Source organism: Eulemur rufifrons, chromosome 28, assembly GCF_041146395.1.
Source record: "Eulemur rufifrons isolate Redbay chromosome 28, OSU_ERuf_1, whole genome shotgun sequence".
NCBI classification, from domain to species: domain Eukaryota; kingdom Metazoa; phylum Chordata; class Mammalia; order Primates; family Lemuridae; genus Eulemur; species Eulemur rufifrons.
In genome coordinates this window covers 43934658-43959739 of record NC_091010.1, presented here as the reverse complement: position 1 = coordinate 43959739, position 25082 = coordinate 43934658, and the positions used below count along the sequence as shown (strand labels likewise).

At 37.0% G+C, this 25082-nt stretch overlaps 1 protein-coding gene and 1 pseudogene across 1 annotated transcript in view; both read right to left on the bottom strand.

Annotated features, from left to right (window-relative positions):
* CC2D2B (coiled-coil and C2 domain containing 2B) overlaps positions 1-25082 on the bottom strand; it is a 76531-nt gene that overhangs the window by 25879 nt on the left and 25570 nt on the right. The window contains exons 11-20 of the mRNA XM_069460711.1: positions 23656-23796; positions 18661-18757; positions 18340-18458; positions 15835-16012; positions 12797-12947; positions 11442-11589; positions 7662-7800; positions 6314-6517; positions 4474-4566; positions 596-687 (exon numbers count right to left, since the gene is read on the bottom strand). Coding sequence (XP_069316812.1) covers positions 596-687; positions 4474-4566; positions 6314-6517; positions 7662-7800; positions 11442-11589; positions 12797-12947; positions 15835-16012; positions 18340-18458; positions 18661-18757; positions 23656-23796 — 1362 coding nt within the window. The remainder of the gene's footprint in view (positions 1-595; positions 688-4473; positions 4567-6313; positions 6518-7661; positions 7801-11441; positions 11590-12796; positions 12948-15834; positions 16013-18339; positions 18459-18660; positions 18758-23655; positions 23797-25082) is intronic.
* On the bottom strand, positions 2247-2622 carry LOC138376391 (protein archease pseudogene; annotated as a pseudogene).

Sequence of the window (25082 nt, the reverse complement as noted above, 5' to 3'; positions counted from 1 at the left end):
ACCATAGAGTTCATCATCCTAAACCAGTTAAAACTTTATTGGTAATACCAAGAATTTGTATGTGGCCTCCTAGGAGTTTCCCAGAGACATGGCAGCCCCGTTCTTACCCTTAGGTTTCACAGATGGACAATATGAGAATTGAGTTACTATAGCGAAAGCTCCCCCAACTACTACTTGTAGATCTCAGCACCCTTGTATAGCTGAGGATTCTCAGTTTTGCAGGGGAGAAATTACAGGCTTAGTGTGGTGCTACCAGCAATGACTATTCCAGTAGCAATTTTAGGGCTGGTAATCTTAAGACAAAACTAGGGACAAAGGCATTTCTTTTCTTTTTCTTTCTCGCCCTAAAAACTATCAATAAGTATAGAGCAAAAAACTACCCTAAAATAGTATACAATTGAAAATATATCATGTACATGTTCCAAAATGCAACTTTAAAATGAACAAATATATTTTAAGTCACTATATTTTACTTTATGCTCTGAAACTGCATTTTTGGCGTATTGCTTAATTAAAATAAAAAACAGAGAACTTGGACAATTTTGAAGGTATTAGCTTAAAGCTTTATATTTAATACTTAATCTTTAGCAGTTACCTTGTAGATACAATTTCTTCATAATCAGTCACAATATCTGACAAGTTAAATTTGCTAATTTTGGCAATTCTTTTCATTATCAATCTTCTCATCTAAAAAACATTTTTAGAATTTAAAGAAATGTAATGCTTATATTTTAAGATTAAGTATTTACAAGCTACTGGTGTCACGATATTTTATTCCTAATTTTTACAAGCAATGAATGGAAAGGGGGATTATACAAGTAAAAATATAGTTCTGTTTGCTACCAGAGTATACCTGAGTGTAAAGAAGGTTAAGAAGTACTACCCCAGTGATCCTGCTATATATTCATTCAAAGAGCTGCTTTTTAAACCACAGGTTCTTGGCCTAGTCTTCATTAACCCTATTTTCTGTTAAATACCCAGATTGAAATAATACAGTACTCCGAGCACTTAGAAAGCACATAGCTAATCCTTTCCTTTTAGCTCAAGTTCAGCATGTGATATTTAGCACCACCCAGTGGCAATCTTTTCTTATGTTCTTGTGAATAAATAGCAACTTGTGCAAACTCTTGATCACAAGAGAGAACACCTCAGTCAACAGATACTAGAAAAAAATTGCAAATCAAATTAAAGCAGTTTCATTTTTAGTATATGTGTTGCTGAAGCGAGCACGAGCAGTTTCATTTTTAAAAAGTCATCTACTTTTAAAAGTTCAGACTGTTTTAAGATTGTTTTCCTTGCCTCCTGTCTCCTTAAAGATGAATAGCTTAGGTAGTTTAAAAACAACAAAGAAATAAAAAAAATTCTCCTTTTCTTCTGTAGTTGTATACATATATTGGCTTTAAAATAAAATTATATGTTAGAGGAAGGGTCCATTTGTAAGGTATAGCAGTTAATTTTTCTTTCTTTTCTTTTTTTATTTGAGATAGGTGCAGTGGCATCATCATAGCTCACTGCAGCCTTGAACTCCTGGCCTCAAGTGATCCTGCTGCCGTGGCCTCCCAAAGTGCTGGGATTACAGGTGTGAGCCACTGCTCCCAGCCTGAATTTTTCTTATGAGAAAATAGGAGTGTCATCATCAATGCTTTAAAAAACAATGTAGAAGAGTGAGAGAGAAAATTGGGGCTCTTTCTCGAGAAATCTTCTGATTATTTCTTCTAAGAAAATGAACTGGAATACAGGATGACTCTGTCCTATAGCAGTCTAAAACATGACCTTCCTTAACATACATGTAGACAATCTATGTCTTAACCAACTTGGAAGAAAAGCAAAATTCTAGAAATGTATTTTCTCAAATTATTCTTTTTTCAACCTGGATTCAGTCCCAGGCTGCTGCTTACATCCGTGATCCCGTCTATTAAACAGGACCAGGCTGGAGGGCTTGCATCCCACTGAAAGGGCATGAGGCACCTGCTGCCACAGCCGGGAATTAAAAAAAAAAAAGGACCATAACTCCCCTTCAAGAACTGAAGAATTCTTTAAAGTTCGAATATTTGGGGAACACAGACCAAGGCTGTGCCCTGATTTTCCATTTCTGAAAGTCACACTTTAAGTTAAAAATTTCTGTTCTGCAAATTTCCACATATCAAAAGAAAATATAGAATTTAAATCATAGTATCTTTTCAAAAAGAAGAGAAAAAGATAGTTCTTCACAGAAGTCTTTTTCTTTTCTTTTCTTTTTTGGTGTCTTAAATGTCAATGATCACAAAAACTTCTGGCTTCTCTTCATTGTAGACCTGCATTGCTGAATATGTTATTGCTCTGACTTCTGTTTCCTGAGGGTGTTTGCACAATGAAAATTCTTCTTCTCACTCAGTTGACTGTAATTTGAAATTTCAACATTAAGTACCTTCACTTCCCAGGGTGTGAAGAATTCATCAGTACTGAACTTATAAAGCCATTCATTCAAAAAGCGAAACAGAAGAGACTGTTAAGTCATCTCTGAACATCCTCTGTATGATCCAAATATTCCTACTTCCTATTGACTGGCAGATGCTTGGCCTTAATTGGCTTCTGCTCCTCGGTCAAATTGTAGTCTCTAACATCTGCCTCTTCCTGCACCATCTCTTCCTGCTTTTTTCATAGCACGTTTCACTCTCTAACATACTAACAATGTGCTGTTTATTACCTTATATATTCTATATACTCCAAGAGGTCAGGGATTATAGCAAATGCTCAATAAATATTTGTTGAATAAATTAACAAAATGGACAGACTTAGGAGATACACTGCCCTCTTAAATGCAAACATTTTAGCAAAACTTTAGTAATCTTTGAGACTGCTGGGACTCCATTCTTTACTGCTATATCCCTGGCCTCAGCCACCACTGATCCCAGTTACACGGCAGGAAGTTAATGCACACAACTGACAGTTCCACACGTTCCTTCTTTGGAAGGATTTAAGTATTTATGGCCCTAATAGGCCTCCAGGATCTAACCTTTCCAGTATCTGTAATTAATTATCTCATGAAAGTACCAAACTTGTAGTTTTAAACTGTCTCCAGAAAGCAAAGAAGTCTTCGCAAAGAGTTGAAATCTAACCACAAAATTTTCTTAAAGCTCTTTCCCAGGATTCCTATATGAAGTTCAAGCATCCTCGGACACTTGCTTATCCTCTGCCACCCTCCCTCTGGGGCTTCCCCTTACATAAAAAAGAAGAGACAGGATAAGAAGGATATGTACTCTCTTTTCTCATGAGTAAGAATACTTCTTTATTTTCCAAGATAGCAAACTCATTATTAAAGCACATTCCAACTTTTAAGAAATATGGAGCTAGTAAAGAAGGGGTAACAGGGGTAGGGGAGAGTGGGAAAAACACCTGCCAGTGATAAAGGGGGGCTCTCTCATGCCTGGGACAGCTAGAGTGGTCTGCATTCTACCACCGTCTCATAGGAAAGATGTATGAACTAGAATAGCACTTGACGTTTTTAGCTCATTTGCCCCTCAGGTCAGAAGCAAAGCAAAGCAAGCATTATTGTCTGTTTTTATACAAGAAAGTGGGACTCAGTGATTAGGTTACTTGCCAAGGATAGATGGGATAGTAAGAACAGGTCTTCAGACACCTGCTAGGGTTCTTCTAGTTACATATGGCTGCTTCTCACTTGTCCCCATGAGGGATCTGGAACGTATGTCTTAGATCTTTCCATGGCTCTTCTTGTTTCTTTTCAAATTACCCTACAGGGCTGCTCTGGTGCTGTCCAGCAAAGGCTACTACTTGGTGAGAGTCTACTTTTGAGGGAGTTTTAGAAACCACCTCAGGCCCTAATCCCTCACTTTATTAATTTCTCAAACTTTTATCAGCTGGGCACTGAGGATCTGCAGATACAGTCCCTGCACTAAGCTTCTGAGTCTAGAAACTTAGAGTGATGAGGGGGGCCACAGAAAGAAATCAAGAATGAAATTCAGTGAGGGATTCCACCTCAAACCTGGCTACGGCTTTGCCAGAGTGTTCTGTAAATGTTTAATATTTGACTTGGTATCAAAGCATATCTATTTCTCTAATCCTTTCTGTCTGCTTCTATTGGCTCCTCCATCCCTTTATGTCCTGAATTGCTTTGGTCTATGACATTACAAGGTACTAGTAAAAATAGGGATTCTGGAAAAATGCTAGAGTATCTCTCAAGGTGAATTACTAGAGTCAAATAAAATATGGAAAATTTTTAAAATTCATGTTTAAACAGAAACATGTGCATAAGCACATCCCAACCATTCAGAGATCACTATCAATGAAGTTAAGCTAACTCTGAAAAGGAAGTCTGAGGAGAACAGAAAATTCCTCAGTGATCAAAAAGAAGTGATGAGTAAGTGTATCCATGCATCCAACTCTTTGGGAAGAGTATAATACCATGTATGCAGCAGACCAATTTTCACATAAGTAAATGCAAACATATTGATAATACTGTGTTGATGTTTTTACCTTTTTCAGAAAATTGGCAGAATTAATCCTTTGTGCAGTAATAGAATTCACATCTGAAAGGGATACATCCTTCTCGATCTGACTTTCAGACTCCTAAACACAGAATTAAGTTAGTTTCACTTCTCCAATGTAACAGAGTTCAGATATGACATGTTGCAATAAATATTACTATTCATTTTAGTTCATGTGTAGGACATTGGCTAAAAGCAGTTTATGACTACATTCCGTTTGCCTCTAGGTTGAGGACCATTTATCTTTTAAAATAGAGTAATGATTGAGAAAAAAATTATGACTGAGAAAATGATGAAAACATGTGAAGATGATTGAGGAAAAAAATATTTATGTATGCATTTGCCTGGCAATCACTAAGAACAAAATGAATGGGAAGTAGTATAGTGTAGTGGTTACGAAATGGGCTTTGGAGGCAGATAGTCCTGGACTCAAGTAGGCCCTGCTATTTCCTAGCTGTATGGTTTGGAGAAAGTTGATTAATTGCTCTAAACCCCAGTTTCCTCTCTATATTATAATAATAATGATGATGATGATGATAATGATAATAACACCTATGTTACAGTATTGTTTGTGAGGCTTAATTGAAACAATATCTATAAAGTGCCTGGTACCTAGTAGTCAACATGTGTTGAGTATAATTGGTGATTTTAATATTACATGTGTAGTTGGTATAAGATTATTTGTCAGGACTCTTCATCTATATGATTTAAAGTAAATTTGCACCTGTTATTTATGCATTTGTAGTACACATCCCCAATGCACATGGAAATCATTTTATATTATAGATGTCATTAAAGACTACACAAAAACAATAAAGTGGATATTTTAGAATCTTCAGCCATATTACAATATATGCTCTATCATCTGAAGATAAGTCATTTGTTCTTCTAATTACCCATAAGAAATCTTGAAATTAATTCTGTTGACAAGTACCAAGTTTTACTTAAGGATATTATATAATATTTTTTGTATTCACTCTGTCATTCACTTGTAAAATGTATAAACCTTAATATCCTTCATCAGAATCTGGTATCTTTATCTAAGCTGGCTGACATCACTCTGCAATAGTAATTCTATCGTATAGCATTTTCTTCAGACATGGAAAAACAATTCCTTTCTTCTTGAACTATCACTTAGCAAGCTCAAATGCTAGGATTACTACAATTGGTTATTTCTACAAGAATCAGAAGAATTATAAGTAATTCTTCTATTGTAAGGCTAGCAGTGTGCTGGTAAACCTTTAACAACAGTTTCTTTTGGAGTGGGAAGAAAAAGTATTTGCTGATTTATGATGTAAATACTCCCCCAGTAGGAAATTTAAAGCAACTAATACAAAATCCATGAAGGTAGAGTTGGGAAGAAATATGTACAATAGGGTCTCACCAGTAGGTGCCAGCTGGCTCCAGCACACCACAAAATAAAACTAACTTTTCTCTTTTTTTCATATTTTAAAGTTTCTGAAATTGAGGTGTGCTTTATAATCAATGTGTAAGTTTATTGTGGTAGTGTTTCTCCCTCTTACCCCCAAAATCTGCTTTTAAATTGGTGATACATTTTATGATAACAAAAATACAATAGTTACATAAATTTAGAATATACCTGAAAGATTTTGGCTGTGAAACAGATTGGACAACATTAAGTTACAAAATCAAGCTAAGGGCTTTTTGGAATTTTGGGAGATCTGTACATTTTTATTGTCTAAAGAGAAGGAGGTAAATCTATCTACAGATTATTGGTTTAAAAAAAAGAAAGAAATTAAGATGAGTTTAAAGCAGCAAAATGTTAGCTTTAGCATACAACAAGCCATATTTAAATAGAAATCAAGTACCTGGAAGACCGAATCTGGAATTTCTCTATCATAGGCAGGCATTTGCTGCAGAAGGAAAATATCTAATTGACCTGCATTTCTAAGCTGCAATAGCTGGAAACGTTTACTCTTTTTCATCTCCTCTTCAGAAACAAAGTTAAATTCATCTTGCAACTGTTCAAGACGGAAATATTTTGGAATAACCTGCTCCTTATGTCTCGTGTACTGTAAAACACAAAAATGCAAAGTCTTTACTTAAAATATTATTTTTTTAAAATCAGGAATTATTTCAAAACTCTTTTTCTTCCTCAGCTGTGAGATGTAAGAGTGGCAATATAAGTAGGAAAGTAGGAGAAATTGAATTTGTAGAGGGATAGAACATGCAAAAAAAATACAGAATGCAGTCTACATGGCTTCTCGACTTTCTCCTAGTCATGACTTACACAGAAAATGAAAATATTTGTATGGTACACTGAATTAAAAGGTGAGCCTGTTCCTATTTGGTTGCCCTAAGAGTTGAGAGAGGATCAATATTTCTGTATACCTGTAACCAATTCTGTACATCAGTTGGAAAGCTCTAATCTAGGGGAGCTCAATGTAGTAACCTAATTTACAGGTTGTTTTAATCAACAAATGCAAATGAGAGTGCATCATCCATGCAAGGAATCGTGCTAGTTGCCAGCAGAGAGACAAAGATTTATTAGCTGTAGTTCCACAAGAAAAGATAAAACACATAATGAATAACTACAGTAAAAGGCAGAATGAGATTAGAGTTGTAAGAGTTTATTTAAAAAGAAAAAAGGTTGATAGGAGAGCAAGGGAAGAGCCCATGTCTAACTGAGGTTACCAAGGAAGCATTTTTCAGACTTGCAAGGTGGCTAAGATAGCCACTGTGGATGCCCTTCTAGGCAGAACAATGGCATGAATAAAGGCATGAAGAAAGCATGTTTGGGGTACATAGAGCAGTTCAGTTGGCTATAAGGAAGAATTAAAGTGACCATAAGTGGAGTCTGAGGGAAGGAGTGTGTCGATAAGTCATCTTGATATCTTCAGCATCTAATAATATGGCTGGCATATCTACTGGTGTACAATAGATGTTAACCTCAAGGTTAGACTGCTGAATATGCTGTGGGATGCTCAGTAGGTACAGAGGACCAACCATCAGGCCTAACAGTAATTATTTCAGTTGCTGAATGTCCAATTGCCCTTACAATACTGTACACTGGTTGAAAATTTTATCTGTCCTCAGATTTATGTTGACATGCCCCCTAGTGCCTAGAAAAATATATAGCTAACTATGGGGAAGGAGAAAAGGGTGGAGCTTAGGAAACAGAATACATTTACAGTATTGATATTTGCTATAACTTACCATAATAAATTCCATTAAATCAGAATATTCTGGATTGTTTGGATCAATTCTGACTTCGTTTGCCCATTCAAAAAGCTTCTGTGCATTAATGAGCCACGGAATTCCAGGAACCCCTCTTGCATTTACATTCCTTAACACATTGACACAGAGAAAACATTTTGCGAATTTGCATACAATATGCAGATTATACATTATTAAACAGGGTAAAAACATACCCTTTGGGTCTTTAAAGATAAAACCTATCTTTCCCCTGTATTTGAGGATAAAATAGAAAGTTTAGATGTGATAGCTCTCCTGGGTCTTCTCATATTCTAACTTGTATCATCGTTTTTTTTTTTTTTTTTTTTTTTTTTTTTTGAGACAGAGTCTCACTCTGTTGCCCGGGCTAGAGTGAGTGCCGTGGCATCAGCCTAGCTCACAGCAACCTCAAACTCCTGAGCTCAAGCGATCCTCCTGTCTCAGCCTCCCGAGTAGCTGGGACTACAGGCATGCGCCACCATGCCCGGCTAATTTTTTGTATATATATATTTTAGTTGTCCATATAATTTCTTTCTATTTTTAGTAGAGACGGGGTCTCACTCTTGCTCAGGCTGGTCTCGAACTCCTGACCTCGAGCGATCCACCCGCCTCGGCCTCCCAGAGTGCTAGGATTACAGGCGTGAGCCACCACGCCCGGCCCATTGTTTTTTGATAAATGTCTACAAAGGACAATAAGCTTCTTAAGAATAAAGTCCGTAAATGTCTGCCATCTCCACTCTGTGTAGTAGCTAAAATATAGTAGATGTTTAAGTGAACAGTGCTTATTGGATGTATTCTGTAAACCCTAAACATAGAAACTTATTATTTTCTTTTCACAGGATGCACAATATTGAAATTTAACCAAAATGTTTGCTTAAGCAAAATTAAGAAAGTACACAAAATAAAAACAACTTTAGGCCATATCTTTACAGTTGAAACATAATCGAGAGTAATGCAATTAACCAGACAATATGTGCCAGGGAGGTATCTTTGCTTGATCATATGAGACCATCTGCAAAACTCATAGTATAGCCTTAGTGACCTTAGCTATAGGCTAAGTGCAGAAGGAATTCAACCCTAAAGAGTAAACATTTCTTTAGAGCTATCAATTATCCTAGTTATTAAATCTCTCTCTTCATAGATTTGTTCCATCACGTGTAGAGGAATTTGGACTAAAACATTTCCAAGATCCTTTCTATAAAGTACTCGAGAAAAGGTCCCATCTATAAACTGGGACTCCAGAAATACAGTTCTGACGAAGATTGAATGATGTTTTAGCCCAAATATTTTACACCATCTCCTTTCCATCTGTTCATATTTCTATGAAAAATTGTCTGAAGCTATTGCTGCAAAAGCCAATGCCTGGTATGATAGGATGTAAGCAAAATTATAAATAGGTGAAGTTTGAGTATTCTTCTTTTCTTTTAATTCCTATTTCTGCTCTCATGTTTGAACTGTTTTGATTTTTATGTCATAAGAGATCTCTAGGATTTGACACCCTTGATAGTACCATGTAACAAATTTTCCTTCTGAAGACAATCTTAGCCCAGGTCCCCTACAAGACAGGACCTGAGGCAAATATTAAATGTTAACGAATAGGTTAGAGAGATAAACTTATCCCATTATATCCTTTAAAAAAAGGGAATTTGTAATTGGATTTCAACATAGTCCCATGATTTCTGCCTCCTGGGAAGTAATAAAAACCTCAGAGCCTTGCTACAGTGATTCCTCCAGCTGTTCCGTAAGTAGTTAGCTGTGGGCTATGGAAAAGTCCCTGTGTCATCTATAGGGCCCCTCCACAACTGAGCACCAAATAAACAATCTGCCTCTTGGCTCAAGACCAAACAATTGAAGGTTTTCTTTCTCTTTCCTTCTTTTCTTTCTCTTTCTTTGCTCTCTTTCCCTTTCCTTCCTACCTTCCTCCCTTCTTGAGACAAAGTCTCGCTCTGTCGCCCTGGCTAGAGTGCAGTGGTGCCATCATAGCTCACTGCAACCTCAAACTCCTGGGCTCAAGTAATCCTCCTGCCTTAGCCTCTGGATTAGCTGGGACTACAGGCACACACCACCACGCCCAGCTAATTTCTCTATCTTTTGTAGAGATAGGGTCTCGCTCTTGCTCAGGCTGGTCTTAAACTCCTGACCTTAAGGGATCCTCCCTGCTTGGCCTCCCAAAGTGCTAGGAAGACAGGTGTAGCCACTGTGCCTGGCCCATTCTTTCTTTTTTACTAAAGATTTTCACTTTGCAGGTGGAGAGCTGGAAGTAGTACACAAAGGGCATGTGAAACTTTTTGATTGTTGTCTGTCTAATGGTGTCCTAAAATATTATTTCAGTCAAAATGAATCCAAGTATAGCATGGCCCTGAAAAAGAGGCATTCTTTAATTTTAGCAGGCCCTAAGACACATGGCCTATACAGGCATCATTTTTTAAAATTGAGATAAAATATACATAATATAAAATTTACCATTTTAACCACTTCTAAGTATATATATAATTCAGTGGCATTAAGTGCATTCACAATGTTATGCAACCATCACCACTATCCATCTCCAGATTGTGGTGATAACTGTGCAACTCTGTGAATATATTAAAACAATAACTCCCTATTTCTCCCGGCCCCAGCCCCTAGTAACCTCTATTCCACTTTCCACCTCTATGAATTAAGAAAAAAATTTAAAGTTACTAGGGAGAAAAAACAGTCTAAAAAAGCCCAACATTTAGACTGATAGTGGACTTTTAAATAGTAATAATAAATCCCAGAAGATTATGCAGTACTATAATAGCTTTAAAGTGTTACGAAAAAATAAATACTATCCTCAAATTTTATACCCACCTAAATTACTATTCAAGAATTAGGACAAAATAAAGACATTTTCAGATAAACAAAGACTAAACAAATTTGCTATCCACAGAAACTAACTGAAATAAACATTAAAAGAGTAGACTTTTGGCAAGAAAAATAAATCCAGAGTGAATGTATATAAAACAGGAAATAGGGGCAAACATAAAAGTCAATAAACTATTAATATGTTAGAAAATTTCATTAACTAGTGAGTGTAAAAAAAGTGTTTTATGTTTAAAAATGTGAAAAATAAAAACTAGATAATCATTGGGATTGGAGAGGTGAGTTTAAGGTAGTGCTAAAGCATTCTTAGACCCTCTTTTGGTTCACTGCTTTATCACTGGCTCATCTCAGCATTTGATGAGTGAATTAATGAGTGGGTAAATGGGTGAATAAGAAATGCTGTCTTTCGGATCTCCTTCAGCTTCATTCTCGGGCTCCCACAAGTTAGCCCTGCCTCCTGGAGTGCCCATTCCCAGTTCCCAGAACCACTGCTCAGTGCCAGCCCTTGGGCTCCCACGACTGTGGAGGACAGCTCTGTAACTTTCTCTAATTATAAAGTTTTACTTAGAGAGAGCCCTGAGCTTTGAAAACCTCTCTTTCAATTCACTCCCTGTTGAAACCTGTCACTTGTCCCACCCACTCTTGCACAGAACTGCTTTCAATCTTTTGTAAACTTGAGTTCCCCAGTAACTGGAAATGTAAAACAGTGAGGACAGGCTAATGTGTATGGCCAGAAGGTCACATTCTCCTACATATAAAGTTACTGCCTTAGAAAAGTGATTTAAAGAAAAAAATAAATCAACATCCAAATAAACTAAACTGTTCCTACTACTGCGTGAATTTTCTCTTTTACACACGCACTTTGTCCGATGTCTTGATCAGACCTGGCATTCTTTTTGAAACATATATGTTTATTACCTGCAGTAAGCAGATCTTGATGGCTGGAACAGAGGTGTCAGAGGAATGCCATTTTCATCTAAGGCCCATGATAGAGAATAGCTAAGTTTCCCTGATGTTAAAAGACACAGTTCTTCAGTTCCACTTCCCTCAAGAATAAAAGGCACATCTGTTTTGTAAAAGGCAGTAAAAATATGAATTTTTAAAGTGTGCAGTTGTAGCACATTGTGGATTTTTCTCCTGACTTTTACTTGTGGAACCCAAGGAACACAAAGGAGGTTCTGTGCTGAGCCCAGGCTGTTCTCTTAGTGCTCTCCCTCATCTCCCCGCTAAGACTTCAAGGAAGACTAGTTCAAATAGACTACAAAAGAGAGAGGACAAGACTGAGCTGACTACATAGAGGTGAACACCTGTATTTTCCTCTTCTTATGCCTGGAAGTTTCTTAACCATTCTTTCTGGGAGTGGCTTCCAGCAGGAAAGGACCATTGGCAGTAGAACAAGAGGCAGACAAGCTCCTTTTTCTCCCCTTTCCCTAAATTCCTGAGTCTTCTGCCTCTACCCATTTTCCTTCTCAATCTCCAGAGACTTTACCAATACTTCTTGAAACTTTTGCTGAGTTCCCAGTGTTCCTTAAATTTTTTACATCCTGAATCCTTTTCTACAGGATCTCTACAACCCATTCCTCTGCTTCATCGGGACTCTAAGCAGACTCAGTATTTTCCTCATTCCCTATTCTCCCCAGGCACTTTTGCCTAGTTATTATCTTCCTTTCCCTCCCTGCTCACTTGTTCTAACGTCCTGCCTTTTCACCAGATGAGTGGTTGCAAAACCCCTAAGAAGGTGAAAGAAAGGAATCCTGGGGAGGAGAGGAAGGACAGTGTTCTTGGAGATGTGCTAACTGAAACTTAATTGCCTAAGAGTAAAATCCATTGAAAAACAAATAAACAGAAACATCCCTTGTTCTTTCCTCTCTCCTTTTCTGTCCTTCCTTCTGTGCTTCTCTCCCTCCCGTTCTTCCTCCCTTCCCTACCCAGTCAGAGACTAATCCACACGTCCTGGAGGCCTGTGGGCTCACTGGGAGAGGCAGAGGCAGAGCCGTCCATCCACCCAGGAGCAGAGCTGCTTCCAGAGAGTATAATGCTTTTGACCTGGAGGGAAAGCACAGGTGCTAACCGCAAATTTTAAATTTCCTGAAAAATCCGATTCATGACGAAGTTTTAAACTATCTAGTTTACCATCTAAATGGAGAATTTAATTCATTTTTAACCAAAAAACTATAAATACAGGATTCTTTGCTCACATAAGTGACCCAGGGTAATTTAGGATATGGTGCTCATGAAAAAAATGGGAGAAGAAACATTTTTAATAAACTCACTGCTTCCTACTGCTCCATCCTGAGGTGTGACCGGCTTCTCAGAGCTAAACTCTGCATATTCCAAAACAGTTTTGCCTTTCAGTTCTGTGTAGTTAGGTAAAGGCAAGTATAGTTTTGCCAGTAAGCTTGTACTTTTACTTACTTCATAAACCTAAATAGAAAAGAAATGGTTGATAGCTCACAAGAAATACAAAATAGAAAAGAAAAAAATAGGCACCCTCAATAACATATTTTTATTCATTTTTTAAAAATACTAGAAATGGGTGTTGTTCTATAGCATTTCAACCACATGATTATGAGGAAAGTAGATAATCATATGTCCTTAAAAGTATAATGCCTTTTACTGGATTCCTAGAAAATAAATTGAATATAATAATTACAAATACAGTTCTGAGAATATAGGTATATACAACACAATATCCTAATAACTTCCTTTGTGTAGTACTTTAAAAATTCTTTATGTCATTTGAACCTGATAAAAATTATAGGAAATATTAATAGATGTTATTCTCATTTTACAAATGAGGAAATGGAGATTCTATATGAAAGTATATTAGTTTTGATTATAAGTGATTGAAACTCAGGTTGAATTGGTTAGGAAAAAGGGAAATATAATCCTAGCATTCTGGGAGGCTGAGGTGGGAGGATCTTTTGAGCTCAGGAGTTCGAGACCAGCATGAGCAAGAACATACCCCGTCTCTACTAAAAATAGAAAAATTAGCTGCCTGCATTCCCACCTATTCCGGGGGCTGAGGCAGGAGGATCGCTTGAACCAGGAGTTTGAGGTTGCTGTGATCTAGGCTGATGTCATGGCACTCTAGCCTGGGCGACAGAGCGAGACTATCTCAGGAAGGAAAAAGAAAAAGGGAGAATCACTGGCTTGTGGAATCAAGGACAAGTTAAACAAGCTATGACAATGGGAGAGGGAGGAAAAGTTCCAAAAGAAGGGAAAAAGGAGGTGCTAAGTAGAAAGTACCATAGGGGTTCAGTGGGTACCAAAACCAGGTCTTCTGATTCTCTATGCTGTGCTTTCTACTACAATGGCATGCAACTTCACTGCCATGCAAGTTCACTGCCATAACTATAAACCAAAATTTTTTTCAATAGAAAAAATGTCATTTTGACCTATACTATTTTGTCAGTGCTTGGGGAAACAGTGATATGTGCTCTAAGAAGGAAATCAAGGGGAAAACTGCCCCTTAGAAGGTAAGAAAAAATATGCCAATCAAAATGATGGCTGATTAGCAGAGAAAGCAAAGAAAAAAGAAAGTTAAATAAGCACATGTTTTTTTTCTGGTCATCTAAATGCTTTCTTGTAAGAGTGAATTTAAGCCAACACACTTGTCTCTTTGACAAAGTCATCCCTAGCATAGAAAGGTTTGTAGGAGGTGCAGGCCTGTGAAAGAAATTTTCTTTCTTTCACAGGGTTTCCAACTCCTGGGCTCAAGTGATTCTCCCACCTCAGCCTCCTAAGTAGCTGGGATTATAGGCATGTGCCAGTGCTGAAGTGAGAAAACGAACTGATAACTATATTCAAATATTGAATTGGCATTCTGATTTTATACTTCAGCCTTGTGAATTAGCTTAGGGTCTGTAGATGCATTCTCAGTGGCCTGTCAAATCCAGGTTCTCTGATTACAGCTGGAGGCCAGACTCTGGACAGTGGTAAGTGGACAAAGGTAGAAAATTCCACATAGTGAGGCCTCCCAGGAGACAGTCTTGCGTTCTGATGACAGTTATCAACACCACTGTGTGGCTGACGCAGAGCATCTTAAAAATGTTAAGAATGAAAATGGGCATTATAAATGAAGCAGCTAGAATTTGTAAAAGTTCAGATGTAGAAAATTGCAAGGATGTATGGGAAAAAGAAAAGCAGTTCAGTCTGGCAGAATTGAAGAGTAAAGAGGAAAGTAAGAAATGAAGTAGAAATATAAGTTAGACTCTTTTAGGATAGAGCATAGAGATTTATTTTGCAATTTTTGCAGCTGCTAATGGTACAATTTGTAGAGACAAACTAGATTCCTCTCCTTCCCTGCCTCTTGGTTTATTAGGGTGATGTGCTAAGTGATAGGATGCATGAAGGATTCAAAATACACATTTACCCATTTGGGGAAGCAGATTTTAAACTTTAAGTGATTGGATTATTATATCACAATTTATTTTAGGTTAAACAGTAGGAAAATATAGTCAGCATATTTTTAATGTAGGAATTTACACAGAGGGAGATTGTAAAGATGATAGGAACTTGAATAAATAATACCGAACAGAGCATCTATTGGGGATAGAACAAAATTATCTTAGGCATTATAAAAATAATTTATTTAGATTTTTAATTAAAATCCTCTCCCTGCTCCTCAAGCTCCACCTTCCACAAATCTTTATTCCCTCCTAACTTTTCTTTCAGGTCTAGCTTCAAGTTTAACCCCTATATGAGCCATCAGGACTTCTTGTTTAGACTCCTTTACTGCCTCTGGTTTTTTTTCCATCATCCTATTTTCTTCTTCCTTTAGCACAGGAGTTCTTATGGTGTGATCTCTGGACAGGGTTCAGGGGTCTTGTGTATATGCTTTCATCTGATTTTTACAGGGATCCAAAATCCAAAACAGATGAAGAACAAATACATCAAGAGACTGAAGCCACCAAGTCAGGGCTGGGACAATTTGGAGAAATCATTCCCACTTAAAATAGCTATGCTACTCATTATACTTTAAGCAACTCTCTTCTACCTCACTTGAGAATGAATAGTAATGCTGGATGTCCAGGATGGGCAGAAATTTTAGCAGGAGAAAAGTATTTGGAACAAATACAAATCAAATAAAAGATTATATTATAAATTATAATATAATTATAAATATCTTGCCTATATTGAGATTAGGGATAATCTCAATATAAAAGATATAAAATGAGTCATCTCTTAATATAAAAGAAATTACCATGTATATTAGTAGCTAATAAAAAATTTTAAATTATGTAGGGCTTAATACATACATTAGATACAAAAGATACATAAGATACCAAAGTAAATGACAGTGGCATACCTTCAAGCAAATTGTTTCAGGCCAATATAATAATTGCATATTGAAAATTTGCTGAAACATGACTTTAAAATCAAACTGTAGGGAAGATATTGAAGTACGAGAAACTTGCTTATCATTGTAAAATATTTTAATAAAGTATTTAAGCTTCTGAATTTTGGCTCTCCTCTTTTGTTCATGCCTAAAAATTAAATAAACCTTTAATTGACCCTTGAAAACAGAATGGATACAAAATATTGTTCTTTCAAAATGTACTGTAGCATGTTAAAATGAAGGTGATATTTTTAGAGAACAAATGGTATCTTTAAACCAAATAACACTTGTCTACGTGTGGATAAAAGTTTCTCCTTCTCAAATGTTTTTAATGAAAAATATGTACTCAGAAATAGAAAAAGAACTAAAATCAAGGTACTTTAAATCATTCAGCTATTATTTTACTAAATTATAACATAAAGAGATTACAGCACTTATCCACCAGATGTCTTACAAGAGGAGAAAACTGAGGGACTGGGGAATGTGGAAGGGGGCTGGAATAAAAAATTTAAAAATATTTTCTAACTTTTAAAAGACACACACACACCCCACACCATGTTTTCAATAACTTCAAGGATGTGGCTCTAAGGCAATAGGCTTGTTGTGTCCTCTTAAAGGTCTTTGTAAATTCCACTAGGCTTTAGGCTGTATAACCCTTTTCCCAGGACAGTGGGGAAGCTATTCTTTCTCTGAACCTAAAGATCAGAGAGGCAAGCCAGGTTACATCCCTGGGGCTTCTGTGGAAATATTTTTACAGGGAATAAATTGATCCTGCGAGTGATATAAAATTCCTAGTCTTTCATCCAGTCATTCATTCACTCGACCAACATTCACTGACTATCTTCTCAGCTGCAAGGCAACTAACCTAGTGATGTTTAAGAACACCTTCTTTTTCAAAAGAGAGAAGACTGGAATAAAAGCCCTAGGCTGAAACATAAAATCCCCTTCTGCTCCCACCCTAATCATCCTGCGGGCCCAGTGTCTCTCTGCCCCATTATCTGCCCATCTCTGTAATGTTCTCAGAGGATTAGGGGACATCTAATATCTCCTATCTCCCTGTGGACCTCTTTTGACTATCTTCCCAATTACTTTTAGAGAAATATCTAAATAAAAGTTACCCTTTATATTGCCCTCTAATAGTAATTTTAACAATGAGCTCATGAATTGTTTATGAAAATTTCTTAATTCAGGACTATATTTATCTTCAGGAAATCTTGCCTTTTTCTTCACCTGTAAATTCTTTTTAATTTCTCTCTAACCTCTGTATTCTTCTCACTTCTATCCTTGATATCAACATATTATTCTTTTCTAGAGAATCAATTTTTATTCAACTGAACGTTTTAAATGAATGGCAACAATGCTACCAGAAAGCAATGGCTTTGAAAGTTATAAGGCATTATATTTCCTTTTGCCTGGACTTCCACTAAGTTTTAGTCTAGGTTTTCCAGCACACACATCATCTTCCTCTTTGGTTTTTTTCCCTCCAACTTCCATTCTATGGCTCCTTTTTTCTTACTCTGGTTTAGATGGTCTTCATTTACATAATAAATGATCTCAGGCCTATTTTGGAAGGAGGTGTAGAACAAATAAAGGATTGCTTCACTGCTGCACTTCTCTGGTCAGAGAGTGGTGATAATTGTGTCTCTGTGTCTGCTACTCTTTATGTTCCCTTTAAAATGTAAATATCCATTCACTTATTTAATAAATAGGAATATTTATCAGACAATCACTATGTTCCAACACTCTGCTGAATCCTGCACATTCACAATACTCAAAGATGGATTGGTACAAAGTGTGCTATGGGATAGAGATGTTCAAAAATTGGACCTAGTGCTCTAAGTTGCCATATTCATAAGCCTTGTAGGTGAGAGAAATGGGGATATGTATGATGTCTGTTTGTGCATAATGTCCTAAGCATAGGAAGAAAAAATGGTAGCTCAAGGAAGGAGTCACAACTGGGAAAGAATGAAGCTTGTATTGTCAAACAAGAAAATCGTCCAGAGGGCCCTCTTGATATGGAATAGTTTTTATGAGAGCCAGGGGTTCTTTAACAAGCAGAGGTTATGGTATAATCTTATTTTTCATAGTAGCTTTATATCCCACCTATCTATACCTGAACAAAAATTATTATCATAGCAAAACAAGAAACCCAATTCTCAATATATGAAGCTTAGTGGTGAAGACATTATAGCCTCTATAGCAAACATGACTGGAATATGTCCCACATCAGTCATGTATTAGATGTGGACAACCTGGACAACTTAACCTTCATAAGCATAAATTCCCCCATCTCTAAGATGAAGATAATATCAGACTTCACAAGAGCTATGGTAACAATTAAATGTGAAAATGCATTTTTAAAAACTTAGCAGAGTATGAGGCATATGGCACTCACTCAAGAAATCTAACATTATTAAAACCAATATAAGTAACAGACAATACACAATGAAGAAATAATTCTTAAAAAGTGCTTACAGTGAACACTTGGATAAGTTTGTTAATTCTGCAGTGAAGGAAAGTAGTGGCATCAAAGTAATTGGCTTTATTCTTTCAATTTCTATTTCTTCAAATTCTGCACCTAAATATGACAGTTTCTAGAAATCAAAAAATAAATATATATTTTACCATGAACATTCCTTATGTAGGATACTTGTTCTTAAAATTAAACTTTTATTTCCTATATTTGTCATTTTGTTGGATATCTGTTACAAATACCAAGATTTCCTGAATTCTACCAAACAATAAACTATTATAACTAGTTAAGATGAATTGAATATTATTTTACAATATAAATACCTCCTGTTTTTCTTCATTAAGTGCTTTTCCTTTAGTTTTCTTCTCAGTCTGAGACATTTCTGACATTTGCTCTTGTTCTTGTGCATCATATTTCTTCCTAATAAGTAGAATTATTTAAAGCAGAAATAACAGAAGTATTAGAGAGTTGTTAGAGGTCTTGTCAAAACACACATACACACAACCAATCTCTTACAACAAATTATTTTATATCCTAAGGAAATTATCAATATGATAAACATAAGAAAACTTCATAAACTTGTTCTTAGCTTTCACAGATTTCTCCCTAGTCTGTAAATTTACCATTAGTGTTTACAGCCCTTTTTAAGGGCATCAAGAAACCTTTCCCGGCCAGGCGTGGTGGCTCAAGCCTGTAATCCTAGCACTCCGGGAGGCTGAGGTGGGAGGATCACTTGAGCTCAGGAGTTCAAGACCAGCCTGAGCAAGAGAAAGAGCAAGAGCCCATCTCTCCTAAAAATAGAAAAAGAAAAAAAGAAAAAAGAAAACTTTCCTCTGGTGAGAATAAGTAACCAGGGGAATGGGGAAGTATAAATTAATGTACACACACCATATTTCCTCTCACTTTTCTTCCTCTCATATTTTTTAAGCTGTGAGAACATGACCAGGTATAAAGACAGGTAACCACAGTGATAGTAAGTGTTTATGCATAAACAGCATGCAGTTCATGACATTAGTACTATTGCTGCCACTGCTACCTCTACTACTAGCTAACACTTATGCAGTACTTACCAAGTATGTGCCACGTAATGTTCTGAGTACTCTACACATATTAACTAATTTAATTCTCACACCTCCATGAAGGAGGTACTATTACTATTCTTCTACTATTAGTAGTTCAACAAAATCCCTGTTATCTCAAACTATTTCAGAAAATAATTGATGTAGGAGTTGTTTTTCTGATAGCTTAAAGGTTTATTCTTTTTAGCACAAAGTTTTGTTTTTTAATTTTAACTATTTAAGAAGGAAATCCTTTGGTAAAATAGGATTATATGCTCTGTTGGGAATGGAAAATGGGGTATAGCTATTTTGAAAACCAGTCTGGCAGGTCCTCAAAATGTTAACCATTAAGTTACTATATGACCCAGCAATTCCACTCCTAGGCATATAACCAAAAGAAATAAAAACATATGTCCACACATATGAGGAATAACTGCTAATGGGAAGATGGTTTCTTTCTGGAAGTGACTAAAATGTTCTAAGATTAAATTGTAGCGACTGTTGCTCAACTCTGTGAATATACTAAAAGCCATTGAACTGTACACTTTAAATGGGTGAACTGTATGGTATGAAAATCATATCTCAATAGAGCTATTTAAAAGCTAATGTGACCCGAGACACCCCCTTACCAACTACTATGGACCCTAAGGTGAAGGAAACAAAAGTTTCCTATGGGTTGAGGGTTCAGGGCCTGGCTGGCATGGCACATTTCTAAATTCTTAAGGCTACGAGAAAAACCACACTCTTGCTCAACTCCCTAACAATAGGCACTATCAGACCCCTCCTAATTCTGATTTACAACCCAGACCACTACAACTCTTACTGGACAGGGGACTGGCCTTAACAAACATTCTCTTCTGATGAGCAACTGCAGACTGTAAGCCAGTGCACAAATCGTCTTTGTGTCCTACAGTTCACCTTTTGACATAAAGAGCCAAATTCCATCTCATTTTAATGCTAAAACCCTGCCCCAAAGCGAACATGGGATGTATGTCACATATATATTTACCTATTGGGTATAGCTTTCCCCCCAAACCTGCAGAATATTTATGACTCTATTATGTAATACAGACCCTTTAAGGCATAAAAACCCAAACTGCTCCTTTTCTCCTCTAAGAGAGAGCACCTTCAGCAAACGCCAGAGACTATCTCATCCTGGTTTGCAAACTGCTATCACCAAAAATCTCTCCTTTCTATTATCTTTCTACTATTTAGCTATCCTGGTGGTCTTTTGGACCAGCGGTCCCCAATCTTTTTGGCACCAGGGACCAGTTTCATGGAAGACAATTTTTCTGTGGACAGGGTGGGGGTGCAAGGTGGTGGGGGGGTGGAGTTCAGGTGGTGATGCAATGGGGAGCAGCTGTAAATACAGATGAAGCTTCACTCTTCCCCTCCAGCTCACCTCCTGCTGTGCCCCCCACTTCCTAAGTTTCATGGGAGACAATTTTTCCACAGATGGTGGAGGGGCTGGGGGTGGAGCTCTGTGGCCAGGTCCCTAACAGGCCACAGACCGGTACCAGTCAGCAGCCTGGGGTTGGGGACTGCAGTTTTGGACAGCACTATTACTAATAGAAGGTTTTTGCCTTCTGAAATAGAATATAGGGAGCCTAGTATGGATATTACCTGTATGGTCTATGCCTTACTTTTCTCATCTGAAAATTAGGTGGTTGTGAAGATTAAATGCACTAATTCATGTAAAGTGCTCAGCCCAGGGCTTGGGGTAAAAGAAACAATTAATAAATATTATTGTTTTCCTCTGATTTAAGGTAATGACTATGACATCAATTAACTTGCTGTTCTTTAATACAATGGTTCTCAAACTTTGTTACATATTAAAATCATCTGAGGAGCTTTTTAACACTCCTGATGTCCAGACTATACCCCATACCAATTAATCAGAACAGTGGTTTTTAAAATTCCCACAGGTGATTCCAATGTGCAATAATTTGGAGAATAGCTGTTGTTAGTAACTTACACAATGGGTATTATACCAAGAATGCCTTTTGGGGGAAGTTACTGAGGCAGTGATCTTAGATCCATAGCTTCCTCCTTTCTATTCTGGGCCAAGTGCCTCTGGGAAGTGATGACAGGCCTCAAGTTATTCTACCAAATGCTCTGGGGTTTCCTGCATGTATAGCTTGCACTTTCTCATTTTAAAAGCCTCTTTGACAGATATCTGAATCTTCTCCAGGTAGGTAATGCCTAATAGAGAGCACAGGTGAAGAAAATATGCTGGAATCTGGGTTCTTGGTGGTATTTACTAGTGCTGTGGTTTGGATTCCATGGCCAGAAGACAACAAAGGCTACAGCTACTTGCCCAGCCAGTTTCTCTAAACTTAATGCAGTGTTGCTAACATTTGACAAGGAGAATTTATTGCCTGAATGAGAAGAGAGAGCTATAGCCTCAATTTCCTGCTACCTCATTTCTGCCACTATCACTTTACAAAACTTGCTCTAGTTAAAATTATCAATAACCTCTATGTCAGGAAATCCAATGAACATTTTTAGTCCTGAACTTAACTGATATTTCAGAAGAATTAAACACTGTTAACCACTTCCTCCTACTTAAAATGACTCCCTTTTCGTTGCCTCTCTGACAAAACACTCTAACGTGTGCTTCTCTCTCCCTTCTCTGGTTTCTCCTCCTCTACCTAGTCATTCAAAGCAATTTCTCAGGACTCAGTCCTTAGCTCTCTTCTCATATTGTTCCCTATCCTCTCCCTAAGCAGTTTCATGTACATCCATGGCTTCAATTGTGATTACTCTGCAACAGACTTTCATATTTTTATTTCTAGCACAAACCATACATCCCACTGCTCACTCAATTGCTTTATTCGGTGATATCTCAAAGACATATCGAATTCAACATGCCTCAAACTAATTATATGAAGAAAAGCTAACTCAAGGGAAGTGTCTAGGTCTCAGATCTTATTGTCATAAATATTGTCTTTCCTAAAGGCCTGGCTACAGTTTATTCAGTTAGGACTCACAAGGACCAAGTTTGTTGTGAGGTCAATAGTGGTAACCTTGGCCAGAAAACAGAGTTTCCAGAAACATCTTCCAACATATAGCTCTTCTAGATGATTAGAATGATACGTTAACTGCTTAAACTAAATGCCCCAATTTAGGATCACTCGGGCTAGCCCTCCTAGGGCCAACCCGGTCACTGACAGAGTGGGATTTAGTTCAGAGGTCTCCAACTAGACACAGTCTGGAGAGGTGAACGTTTCCAAAGTCCACTGGAAAAGTTGATTGTTAAATGTCAGGAAGAACAAACTCATAGGGCCTCAGGTGGGACTGGAGTTCAGAGTAGTGGCAACAACAAGAGTTGTTGGTGAACACAAAATATGGGTCCGGAGCCAGTGTTCTCAGTAATTTTCCTCTTTTGCTCATGACTTTATGATGCATGGCTGTGTCAGGCTGGTTTAAAGGATTAGAGGCAAGTCATTAGAGTTATTTTAATTCAGCAGTCTAAGATAAAATTCCATGTTAGGTTTAGGTTTAGAAATTGTCGGAAGCACATTTATTGAAAAAACACTGCAGCATGAGAAAAAAATCAACAAAATAAACATCTTTCTTAATTGCCTGAAATTACACTAAACTTTTATACTTTTAAAAAACAAAAAACCCAGGACAATGGGTTGTGGTGAGGACACTAGTTATTTCACTGTGAGTTCACAAACAGCTTAAGTGTTTAGTTTTGAATTGTAATTATCTCCTCCAATAGATATGTTTTATGACTTTATCCAATTGTCTAAAATATGTTTCAACTGGGAGTAAGATTGCTGGGTCTATATTTAACTTTCTAAGAAAGTGCCAAACTGTTTCCAAAGTGGCTGTACCATTTTGCATTCCCACCAGCAATGAATCAAAGTTTTGTTGCTCAGCGCATTTGTTAGTGTCTTTTCTTATTTTTGTTTTATTTGGTATTTTAGCCATTCTAATATGTGTGTAGTAGTATTTCATTGTGGGTTTAATTTGCATTTCTTTGCTGACATGACATGATGCTGCACATCCTTTCATGTGTTCATTTGCCATTTGTGTACATTCTTTAGTGAAGTGTCTGTTCAAATCCTTTGCCCATTTTTAAATTGGGTTGTCTTCTTACTAAGTTGTAGAAATTGTTTATATATTCAAGATACATGTCCCTTGTTGAAATAGTTGTCTAGCTTCTGGATTTTTTCCCAGTTACTATAAATTCCCAGTTATTCACTGACAGTTACCAGGAGACCATAAAGAGCAAATAGAGCAGCCACTTACCTCTGGACCTGTAACTTTATTGGGGTGCTTGTAAACCCTTGCCGTCGTCGAAGAGATTTTATTTGTTTCCAAGTCTGTATTATACTATGTAGTAGGGAGAAGTCCTTTTCCCTTTCTAAGTCATATAGCTGTTTAGTATTACTACAACAATAATGGTAGATCAAAAATATTTTTGTAGATTAGAACCATAAGTCATTAAAAATGGCATAGAAGAATGGTATTGTGTTACCTCTTCTGAACCCCCTCCCCACTTTATTTTTTTTCATTTTACCCACATCTGAACCCCCCACTTTATTATTTTTTATGTTAGTCACTGAAATTCCACTATTAGAAATTCATTCCTTTGTGACTTAAAAGTTTTCCACTATTCAAAAGTGCCCTGCTAAAATACAAATGTTCCTGAGAAAGGAAATATCCTAGTTAGAACTCTGCAAGATTCTGAAGCACCAAAGAGAGAAGAGCAATAGTGGAAGAAAGAAAATAGTGAGAGAAAGATGGGTAGAAAACCATAGTGGAAGACGGGTTTAGATTCAGGATGTCAAAATCTCAAGAAGCCTTGATGGGAAAGGATGGTGGTGGCCCCACACCACAGAATTTGAGTTACTCTAAGAAAATGCTGGGGAGAGATTCTTATTTCATTAAAGTGCATGAGTATAGAACATATGCCTTTCAAAACTCAGTTTATATCACTTCCTTGGTGCAGCCATCTTGAATACCGCCAAAACACAAAATTAAAATTTCTTATCATAGCCTTTTATGCTTATCCTTTTTAATACTCATCAAACTTTCTATAACTCATTCAATGTCTGTTTCCCTATGTGACTTCAAGGTTCAGTATACTGTGGGATAACAACAGGTATGTACTGTAAATATTACCAACATTTTGTGTAACCCCATATCACCTCCCAATCCATTCTTCTAGCTGAAGTGTTGAACAAGAATACGTAAAGGAGTATTCTCCCTTAGGCCATTTTGAATAAGTGCTACTAGAAGTGTGATGCAGTAGAAAGAAGAGCAACATCCTTGAAGTCAGACAAACCCAGTTTTGTTTTTTTTTTAATTTCAGAATGTTACAAGGTACACATACTTTGGCTACATATATTGCCTTTGCACTGCCCAAGTCAGAGCTATAAGTGTGCAGGACCCCCAGAAAGTGCACACTGCACCCATTAGGTGTGAATGTACCCATCCCCTCCACCCTCCCACCTGGTCAACACCCGATAGATGTTACTTCCATATGTGTACATAAGTGTTGATCAGTTAGTGCCCATTTAATGGTGAGTACATGTAGTGCTTGTTTTTGCATTATTGTGATATTTTACTTAGAAGAATGGGCTCTAGCTCCATCAAAGATAATACAAGAGGTACTAGTTCACCAGTGTTTTTTATGGCTAAGTAGTACTCCATTGTATACATATACCACATTT